Source organism: Euprymna scolopes, chromosome 10 (assembly GCF_053919585.1).
Source record: "Euprymna scolopes isolate OS-2025 chromosome 10, ASM5391958v1, whole genome shotgun sequence".
NCBI classification, from domain to species: domain Eukaryota; kingdom Metazoa; phylum Mollusca; class Cephalopoda; order Sepiida; family Sepiolidae; genus Euprymna; species Euprymna scolopes.
The window spans coordinates 113,809,186-113,821,631 of record NC_136491.1 but is presented as its reverse complement, the minus strand read 5'-3'; the positions used below and the strand labels follow the sequence as shown (position 1 = coordinate 113,821,631).

Genomic DNA, 12,446 nt, shown 5'->3' with positions numbered 1-12,446 from the left:
ATATCTGGAGAGAATAAAAAGCTCAACCAAGCGGGTGCTTATAATAAAATAAAGATTACAATTAAATTTACCAAAATGATCCAAGATGGTAAAACAAAAGTATATTATAAATATTAAAGAGTTAATATTTATAAAGTAATCTCAACCAGATGTAAAAGCTCGATAAAACCAAGTAGGAGATAGAGCTTATAATAAGAGCAAAAAATTAATAAAACATGTTAAAAAACACTTTGAAAAAGTATATATATATATATATATATATATATATATATATATATTGCGTAACTATTACCCTTTTCCTCATAAAAGCGGCGTTTCTAGTCTTTCTCCACTCTATCATTATTTTAATGAGGTCAGTAGGTATAACATGGGGAAATCAAGCTCCCCTAAAAGGGGTGCATTTTAGAATGATGCAACATTTGTCATGATCGAACCTGTTGATATTCCCCAGTAGAGGAGTGTGATGCGACAAAAATAAATCAATCTTCCTCCTGAAGAAAGAGGTAATGCCTGGGATTCAACTTATACTTATCTGGCACAGCTATGTAAGTGTTCACACCAGTCAGGGATACGTCTTCACCAATCAGTCTGAAAGTGACTTTGTTTCTGAGATATGGTTCTCTTCACTCCTCATGGGTCAATTCTCCTAAGCTTTATCTTCTCTTTGAAAGGAGTTAATTTATCGCTAACAACCTGAGACACACCAACCAGAGAACGCCAATAGCGATGCTTGGGCATTTTTTGTAGGCCAGAGCATGCTAACCCTAGTGCACTGGATTTTCAACTTAACACCTAACCTTGTATCTAATTTCTTAGAAAAGAGGTAAATAAAATAAGCCTGAAGGATCCTGCTAGTTCCCGTTAGTGTATTTAAAGAAGGGCATCCAGAGTAACCATTTTTGGGAGAGCTGGTTTTTCTTAATATTAAAATCCAACGTTTTTCGGACACTTGTCATACCAGCTTTTCGCTTTGACATCATTCTGGCAACCTAGGATCTGTCATGAATCTTCATACATTTCTTTGCTGGGATGAGATATGGTCTAGCTCAGACATTGGAGGTACACTTTCTCAGATAATGCGTTCAATGGGGGGGGGTATTGTTGGTCGCGTGAGTTGCCCTTAACAGGGAAGCCAATGGGTATGTTCACGAATGTTGTTGTACCCTTTGAAAATGCCCCCTCTAAGGACCTGGTCCCCTCACCATCACCACTAACATGTCAAACTGACTTCATGTTTAAATTTTGCTGCAGTAGGAAATGTGTAAATTTATTAAATAAACTGACCTTATATCTAACCTTACTCTAGAGGGAGGGGGTAAATATATAGGGACAATGGTACAATGGGGAAATGAGTGGCTGGTTACTTTTAATGCATCTAAAACCAAGCTTCTCTCTTTACATCATCAACGTTCTGATCCCCATCTGGCATCAGTTGAAATGAATGGCTCTCGTCTTGAGGAGGCCTCAAATTTTGACAAGCCCTTTACTCCTGATCTTAAATGGAACACATACATCAAATCTGTTGCCAAAGCCACTGGAAAAATGGTGGGATCCTTCTATCGATCCAGTAGATATCTCACTGCTGATGCAATTCTCTATCTATATAAGAGCCATGTACGTCCAAGGATGGAATACTGTTGCCACATCTAGGCAGGAGCTGCTAGAAAGGACTTATCCTGCCTTGATAGAGTTCAAAATAGACTTCGTAGCCTTGTGGGAGATGTCCTTTTCTCTTCCCTGCAACCTCTATCTCGCAGAAGAGATGTTGCGAGTTTTTCTCTACTGTATCGTTATTTTCATGGAAAGTGTTCGACTGAGCTTCAATCTATGGTCGCCCCTCGCCAAACTTTCACAAGAAACACCCGTCTAACTGAAAACACTATCAATAATTCCCCCCACTCGTTATCTGTGCCTAAACCTAAACGTAGATTCCATGAACGAAGCTTCTTTCTTAGAACTGCACACCTGTGGAATTGTCTTCCGTTTTCCTGCTTTCCAGCTGACTACAATATGGTTGTCTTCAAGTCTAATGCAAACAAGTTCCTGATGAGCCGTTCCACTTGTTAACAAATTTACCAAATTTCCATTACTAACGATTACTATATTGTCCAATTTCTACTGTACACTCTTTAACTCTTATCCTCGAGTGGCCGCTTGGTCTTGATAAGTGGTGATGCCTATGTAAAAAAAAAAAGAAGAAAAGTATATTGAGCTAAAAAAAAGGAAAGAAAATGCCAAATTTCAACAAATTTTTTTTTCTTTTCTTTTGTTTTTCAAACTTCCGTTTTCTCCTATTTGAAACTTTGAAGTTAATTTTGCATAAACTGTATTTAACATCTTCATCTCAACAGGATGATGACAAGGAGCAAAGTGTAGTATCTGTCCTAATACTACACCTCAACTTTTCTGTCCTCGATCACTGAAGGAGAAATTCTTCAAGACTGAGGCAATTTTTATTTTTTTATTCCAGTCCAGAGTAGCTCTTTTGGGGAGACTGGACCCCCCACCCCCACCCACCCACATAAATAACTGACCTTGTGTCTAACTTTGCCCGCGTGGGGAGGAAACTAAATAGGAACATCTTCATCACGTTGTTAGTTAAAATCTGGACAATTTGGAATAATGCAATTAATTTTATTTGAAACTTCACCAATTTCATTCTCTTATATTTTAAATGAAAAAAAAATGAATAATTTTCTAATTTATTTTTATTTATGTTTTTTTTTTTTTTTTTTTTTTTCAAATTCAAAGAGGACTTTCTTTAAAATCGCTTGACTCCCTATGGGGTAATATTTTATACATTTGAGAGGGATTTTTCATAACTAAAATCACAAACAAAGGTTGGTTTCTATTTTCGCGACACCTGCTGTTGTCGTTGGTAATAAGGTTTTATAAACTTATTTTTTTTGTATAAGATTGTACAATATGAAAATCCACTTTCTTTAGTGGCAACGTGTTGCCTTGTGTACTAAATTTTCACAATTAGTTGTCGTCAGGATATGAGTCAGCCTACTAGTGGAAACCACTCATCTTGATAACTTTAAAAGTACTAAAGTATATTTTAGTGTGTGTGTGTATGTGTGTTACGCATGTGGTGGCTGCAAACCTGCGTTAGAGGATTGCTTAACTGATAAAAGGTTTAAAGTAATGTCTTTGCCTGAAGCGTATTAATGTTTGTATGTTTTATATATATATATATATATATATATATATATATATATATATATATATATATATATATATATATATATACACACACACATACATATATACACACATACACACACGTACATACATATATATATACACACATATACATACATATATATGTACACACACACCTACATATATATACACACATACATATACACACACACGTAATATATATACACACACACACATACATACATATATATACACACACACGTACATGCATGTATACACACATACATATATATATATATACACATACATACATATATATATACACATACATACATATATATATACACATATACATATATATACATACATATATATACATACATATATAGATACACACACATATACATACATACATACATATATACACACATATATATACACACACATACATATTTATATACACACACATACATATATATATACACATATACATATATATACACACAATTACATACATACATATATATATACAAATACATACATATATATAATGAAAGTAATGGAAATAGTATTCCGACAAAATAGAGAAAATAAAAAGGAACAAACCGTATTATGTGTTCATCAACGTTTCGAAATAAAGACGAAACGTTGATGAACACATAATACGGTTTGTTCCTTTTTATTTTCTCTATACATATATATATACACATACATACATGCATGCATATATATATATATATATATATATATATATATATATATATATATATATATATATAGGGGGGAACCAAGAAGAATTAAAAAACTTCTCTAAATGGAAACTTATCAGGCAACTCACGTGACCAACAATGCCTCTCTACCCTTATCGGACGCAATATCTGAGAAAGTGTACCTCCAATGTCTGGGCTAGACCAAGTATCATCCCAGCAAAATCGTATGAAGATTCATGACAGATCCTATGTTGCCAGAATGATGCCAAAACGAACCTCAGCTGTTATGACAAATGTCCGGAAAATGTTGGATTTTAATATTGAGAAAAACCAGCTCTCCCAAAAATGGCCATGTAAAGTGGAGCTTAGATACAAAAGGAAAAAAGAAGTGGAGCTTAGATACAAAAAGGAAAAAAAACACAACAATACAAAAATATATACTAATTCATATAAATCGAATGATCCATTCTATAAGAAAATTACATCATTAGATATAAGGGATACAGCTGCTTTTTATACCTTGGTTTCGATGCCTAATGCTTCTCATCAGAATTATTATTTAGTAAATGGATGATTAAAATTTATATATACATTAGTATATATCTTTGTATTGTGGATTTTTCTTTTCCTTATATATATATATATATATATATGTATATATATATATATACAGGGTGAGTCATGGGAAACGGATGCTTTTAAGGGGTAGGGAGTTAAGAAGGTAATGTTTAAACCTGCTTAAGATGCCGTTTAGCTTCTTTTTTTTTTAATTTCCGTTTACTGTGATTCACCATATATATATATATATATATATATATATATATATATATATATATATATATATATATATATATACTAGCAAAAGTAGCCGTCGTTGACTGGGTTCAAAAACAGCCTACAGAAAATGGACTCTGATTTATGAAAGTATGATAAGTTATGAAAAGGAAGGGTTGTAAATTTGGGTTGAATTTGGGGTATCAAAACCAAAGCAAAATATGATGAAAGTAAAAATAAAATAGATAAACCCCATAATTTATTATACCATACCTGTTCACACTGAAACATTTATCACAATATTCTGTAGATCTATATTAAAAAACCTCGTTAAACTTTGTGACATATTTCCATTCTATGGAGGTCAGGCACAAACAAACACCCCATAATTTTATTATAACATATTTCTTCAAACTGAAACATAATTATCAAAGTATACTTACGCAGATAGATATGAAAAGTCTTTATTAAAGTGTGTGCCTATTTCCATTCTTTGGAGGCCAGACCCCACAATTTTATTATACCATCCCTATTTAAGTTAAAACATAATTATCAAAGTATTATTATATACATCTACATCAAAAACACTTGTAAACGTTTTTTTTAATGTTTAAATTTCTTATTTCCTTACTTTGTGGACCAGGCGCGAATGCAGACCCCACAATTTTAATGAACCACCATTCTGCCAAATCAAACATACCCATTCCTGTGTCTCAATACATCTTCTATCATTATATGTAATCAGTTTTTTAAAATAGTCAACCATATAGGAGCCTATTCGTGACTACACACACACACACACACACACACACACACAGATATTCAGCTTTATATTATAGAAGATATATAAAATAAAAATTACAATTAAATTTACCAAAATGATCCAAGATGATAAAACTAAAGTATATTATAAAGTATATTATAATCAAATACTTTTGTATACAAAATCCGATCCCGCATTTTACTAATTCCTACCCTCTGATGAGAAGGAAAGTATTTCTTCGAAACTCCGCAGATTAAGGCCTATCCACTTATTAAGTGTTTCCTTTTCAGATTAAATGTTTTTAACTCTTTTTCAAAGTACTTTTTAGCATGTCTTTTTAACTCTTTTTCAAAGTACTTTTTAGCATGTCTTATTAACTATTTGCTTTTATATATATATATATATATATATATATATATATATATATATATATATATATATATATATATATATATATATATATATTAAAATTCACTGTTTTACAAAGAATAGACACACATTTTTTTGTTCATATGAAAACGTTAGGTTTTATTTGCACACATACATACAATTGTTTCGGTCATTAACTGGTATATATGATAGTTCATTAATTATAATTTTACTAATTGGACAGCTTAACAGCGAAAAAAAAGGCATAAAAAACAATTTTTCAAAGTTCTCAGTAATTAAATAGTAGTGATGGGACGATTCCAGTATTTTTCCTGCTTCCAATACAATTACCAATTCCGATTCTTTATAAATCTCTAAATATTTAACTATAAAAATGTCATTTTGTCTCGATTACCATAAAAAAACACATCTTAAATGTGCCTATATTTTCTCAAACGTAAAAACACACTTGTGAAGGGGGTATCTAGAGATTTTAGTCTTACTGGAAGTTTAAATCAATGAATATTTATTATTTTATCATTACTACACACAGTGGAAAATGTTTCTTAAACCAAAATCAAATAAACAATGATAATTTAAGGAATCGGTTTTGACATCGGAAAATAGGGTAAAAATTTTTCGGTTCCGATTCTGATACCCCAAAAAGCTCTGATTTTTCCGATTCCCGATTCTGATTAATTGTGTCAACACTACCAAATAGACAGGCGTTTGTCACCAAGTCAGAAACAATTGTATGCAGGTGTTGCAAATAAAACCTAACGTTTTAAAATGAACGAAATAAGTGCGCCTGTTCCTTGTAAAGCGATGAATTTTAAGAAATATTTATAGCTTTAGTGTTGCACTGTTGAGTTATTTAAAAAAGAACTTTGTGTTTATATATTTTAATACTATTTTAAATAATAATAATATATATATATACTAAATTTATATATATTTTTTACAAAGTAGTCACCACTTATCAAGGCCCAAAGGCCGCTCGAGGATAAGGGTTAATAAGTGTACATTGGTCAATGGGACAATGACGTAGTAATCGTTAGTAGTGGAAATTTGGTAAATTGGATTACTTAAGGAGAACGGCGCGTCAAGAACTTGTTTACGTTGGACTTGAAGACGACCATATTATAGTCAGCCGGAAAGCAGGCAAATGGAAGAGAATACCACAGTTGTCCAGTTTGAAGGTTTGTTTATGGAATCTACGTTTAGGTTTAGGCATGGATAAAGAGTGGGGGAATTATTGATAGTGTTTTCAGCTAGACGAGTGTTTCTCGTGAAAGTTTGACGAAATATATATATCTATCTATATCTATATCTATATACCTATAAAAGTGAACGTGTCTGTCTGTGTGTATGTGTACATTTCCCTACGCAATAACTCTGTCAATTTTTAGTTTACAGACTCGAAATTTAATATACACTGTACTGAGATTTGGGAAAATCTATGTAATCGTTTTTCGGCCAGAAATTTGGCTGTTAGGGGGTCAAAATTCAACGATTTTACCTTTGAGAACTCTACCAAACTCCTCCGACAATTTTGGACCTAGACACTTGAAATTTTAGATATAGGTTCCTTGGACATGGATCTAACTTAATAACTTCATTTGAGCCCAAAACAATAAATGTTAAGGGGTCATAACAGGGGTCAAAGCTAAAAAATTGACCGGTTTTTTTTTTTTTTTTTTTGCTCAGCATACACCTCACACCCGAGCAACACCGGGCACCCATGCTAGTATATCTATAAAAGTGAACGTGTCTGTGTATCTGTCTGTGTGTCTGTCTGTGTACATTTCCCTACGCAATAACTCTGTCAATTTTTAGTCTACAGACTCTAAATTTGATATACAGGGTACTGAGATTTGGGAAAATCTATGTGATCAGTTTTCGGCCAGAAATTTGGTTGTTAAGAGGTCAAAGTTCGACCTTTGAGAACTCTACCAAACTCCTCCGACAATTTTGGATCTAAACACTTGAAATTTTAGATATAGGTTCCTTGGGCATGGATCTAACTTAATAACTTGATTTGAGCCCAAAACAGTAAATGTTAGGGGGTCATAATAGGAGTCAAAGTTAAAAAAATTGACCGTTTTTTTTTTCTTTTTTTTGCTCAGCATACACCTCATACCCGAGCAACGCCGGGCACCCACGCTAGTATATATATATATATATATATATATATATATATATATATATATATATATAAATTTTTTTTTTTTGTATTGATATTCATATTAAAACCCCTCTTTTCTATTTATTTAAAAAAAGAATACGACTTTGTTATATATGGGTCGTGGAATTGCGTTCCTCTGAAAAAAGATCTAGCTTATTTTAAACATTCACTTTAATTAATTCCCTATTAGATTTTTTTCTTGTGGGATGATCATCTTTAGTTAACTATTACGTGTAATTATATTCATGAAGATATTCTATATGATTTATACTTGCGTAATATTTGCACAAAAAGGTTATAGTAAACACAAACCTCTTTCTGTATGTATTTATGTATGCGTATATATTTTGTTTAAAAACTTTTGCCTACTAACTCTGTCAGTTTTTGATCTACAGACATGAAACTTTATATATAGGGTATTCGAACCCATGTGAAACTTTGTATTTGGGTTTTAGTTGGGGAAAATCGGTACAAAAGTTTGAAAATTTAAAAAATGGAATTTGCCAGGTGAAGGTCGAACGACGGCATTCCGAATATGCATGCGTAAAGTAATAGCTATTGGTTCATGTTTTACTTTTTAGCCTTGCAGCAAACATGTCTTCATACCTCAGGCATAAAGATTAAAGGGAAAAGTAAATCGTAAGCTAAACGTTTTGGTTTCGATTCTCGGTGGTGGCGCACGAGTCAGTTTTTTTTTTTAAACTTTTAAAATTATTATTATATATTGTGTCCAAATTATAAATACGAAATCTGCATTAATCAAAATATCATATTTAAGCATATTTTACGACCGTGCAATGCTAACCAGCCTGCTAGTATATAATATTTTAGCAAAATCAAGACAACAAAATATAAAAAAATAACACCATATGTTGTTCTTATTTCATATTTTGTTTTCTTAATTTTGCAAAAATATTTTACACATGCTCGCTCGATTGAAAACCGATAATCATGAAGCTTAATTAATTGAGTCAATTGATATTGACTTTGATTTTATTGGTATATGAACATTACCGAATCTTAATATTTAAAACTTTTTTTGGTAAAAATATTAATAAGACTTTTTCCATTTTTAGAATATAGCAAAATTGTGTTCATATATATATATATATATATATATATATATATATATATATATATATATATATATATATATATATATATATATATATATATATTACAGAAGATCAGAAAAACATCAGTACCATCGGTTTCAAATTCAAACAACGAGTCTCTATTGTCGGTCTCCTATACTGGACACTCTTCGGCTTCTGTTTATGTTTGTCTCCCAGGAAAATGGCGGCTTGCACGTTGTGTAACTTTTATACCTATATTTTTTTAATTTTCTTAATAATCAAGCACGATATCGGAGGTTCTCTCCCACCCAATATATATAGATGTGATTTCAATTTTATAACCAGTACAGACAGGGTTGGATAAATGCCAATGAATGATATGTGTACCTACAATATTAGAAGGTGATATAATATATTATGTATATATTTTCAGTATTTGTTTCCAACATTTCTTAACACGTGAGTAGAGCTTAGTAGTAAGGTATGAAACTAAACTTATAACAATTAGCTTACTTGCCATAAAATTATTTTCATTTATATTGATATACCTGTGTATATTTACATGCTTATATGTGTATGTGTGTGTATATCTATCTATCTATCTATCTTTATATATATATATAAATATATATATATATATATATATATATATATATATATATATATATATATATATATATATATATATACACACGTAAGTATACGTATATACATGTACGCATGTTTATATGCTAACAGCATTTATCGTAGAAAGGTGAACCGGCTTCCTCTAAAGAAGGAAGTGTCAAGGAACTAATAAATTCGCATGCGGTCCCAAGTCAAATGTACATTCCGGTTTAGGTGAGATGACGACGTTCTTTTTTTTTCTTTTTTTTTTTTTTTGTAATTCTTGCAGAGAGGTGTCGACGTTCTCCTACATACTGCATCTATTATTCCCAAATGGTCATAAAATACGCTTAAACATGATATTTTAATTTATCCAGATTTCGTATATATAATATCATATTTAAGCATATTTAACGACATTAAAAAAAAAAAAAAAAGTATTTGGGTACCATCAGCTAGAATCGAAACCGAAAGCAAAACTGTAGCATTCATATCAACGTGACACGCATATGAACTGATTAAAAATGTAAAATAAACTAAGATGAATGTAGCGATTTAAAATTTTTTTTACCTATTCTTGACTCCTAAAAATATGTTAACCACCTAAAGTCTAATAAAAAAAAAAACGGTCCATAAAATATCCAATCATTTGAGCCCCTAGCTTTTAGTTTCGGGGGAGATAGAGTTTGAAAATATACAGACAGACGGACAGACAGACATATATTTTCATATAGCCTCATATATGTGTATATATATATATATATATATATATATATATATATATATATATATATATATATATATATATATATATAGTAAATTTGAAAATATATATGGCAATTAAGCTATACAGAATTTTCCACGTTTTCCGCGTGAGGATTCGTCAGGCTTTTGTATAAATGAATGTTTTTTTCCGAATATTTTCTACTTTCGTGAATACAAATCCTTTTTTTTTTAATATTAGAAGGTGTATGTTTGTTAAGATATAATAACAGAGCATTTATAAATAACACTTTTGCTACATTTCAAGGCCCACTTTGGAATATAACAAAATTGTTATGCATATATATATATATATATATATATATATATATATATATATATATATATATATATATATATATATAGCCATCCACATACAGTACAGTACTGTTTCGCAGCTTATCAGTGCGGCTAAACAAGCAACTCCCTCAAGCCAGGATCGAAACCCGACCGCCCAAACGACAATCGTAGCTTCTAACTATATATATTAGATGTGATTTCTCGCTAGATTCATCTGATGAGTTGTAGACGACGAAACACGTGTCGGTGGATAATTATATTTTAAAAACAATATATATATATATATATATATATATATATATATATATATATATATATATATATATATATATATATATATATATATATATATATATATATATTAAAAACGCATAAATTTGATAATTGTGACAATTAACAATTGACAATTCATCCGTCTATAACATTTAAAGAGAGAGTTAAACTAGAAATTCTGCTACTACTCCAAAGTTTACTACTTTTAAGACAAGTGCCCTTTCTTCTTCTTCAGCAGAGCTACTCAAAAATTCTTAGTTTTTGCTTCCGTTTTGTTATTAATTTTCAACTGAATGCGACGTTCATAAATTCCTGTACTTTTTGAATAAGGTGCGTGTTAGGGTGATTATAATGTATAAGGACTGCTCCCCCCCTCTCTCTCTCTCTCTCTCTCTCTCTCTCTCTCTCTCTCTCTCTCTCTCTCTCTCTCTCTCTAACAGATGGTTCTGAACATTCAAATTTACACGCACACATGTGACGGGTGCGTGTAGGTTCTTAGATTTTGTTGTTAGTTAGATTTGGTATTTTTTTTTATTGTAAGAATTGTTTGAAAATGTACTCTTTACTCAAAACTTACCTCGTTTGGCGCCAGAAGAACGATTGAATCGGCAATGGCATGGAATGATCACTGTCCACACCATTTTCAAGTTTTCGTTTTGTCATTTTTTTTAAACCAGAGAAAAACAAGGAAGCGTTTGTTCAATATTGTTGATCCGTTTCTCCGTAATTATTTATTTTTTTGTTGTTTATTTATTTGTTTTTGTTTTTTAAAATTAATATTACAAACAAGACATTCGTGTTTTACTGCGAATATTTAAGAATGAAATAAATATTTTTTTTAATTTAATTTTTTTTTTATTAAAATGTTTGCAAGATTATTTGGTGTTTCTATTGCGTTTCTGAGAGAATTTCCGGGTGAGTGCAGTTTGATTTAAAAAATAAAATAAAATAAATACAAAACAAACTTTAAAAAATACAAAAACAAACTTAAAAAAAAAAAACGATATAAATTTAAAAGAATTAAATGATTGAAGAATTAAATAAAATAAAAATCAAGAACACAAGAAAAATATTTCCCGGAACTTTTTTCTTTTTTGTTTTTTGTTCTATGGCATGATTCCGTTTTGGTTTCGTTTGACCAACCTTTAGTGCCACACCTTTAGTTCTTTCTTAGATTACTGGAATCGTCATCGATGCCAGGGAAGAAAGACCACTACTCCAAGAGGAAGGAGGCGAGTGGTCAAAAAAGTAGAAAACATGATGGCGTTATAATCCTTGATATGAATCTTATCCAACGTTTCTTTTTAGCCGACATCGTTAACATCGCTTGTAGTGGCACCAGACGTTAGGTCTGTTGGTCTGTCGGAGCCAGTTGTTGTCGGTAAACATTAACAAGACGAAGAAGAGACATGAGAATTGGTTCCGCGGCTGCTGGGATGGTGATGGTGGCAGTGTGTCTTCAT

The 12,446-nt window shown here is 31.2% G+C and overlaps 1 protein-coding gene across 2 annotated transcripts in view; it reads right to left on the bottom strand.

Annotated features, from left to right (window-relative positions):
* Window positions 1-11,984, bottom strand: part of LOC145286230 (protein unc-80 homolog) — a 542,234-nt gene extending 530,250 nt beyond the window's left edge. For both annotated transcript variants that reach the window (XM_080135050.1, XM_080135051.1), the window contains exon 1: window positions 11,561-11,984. In XM_080135050.1, the coding sequence (XP_079991176.1) occupies window positions 11,561-11,646 (86 nt within the window). In that variant the 5' untranslated portion in view covers window positions 11,647-11,984. The remainder of the gene's footprint in view (window positions 1-11,560) is intronic.
* Window positions 11,985-12,446: the final 462 nt, after the last annotated feature.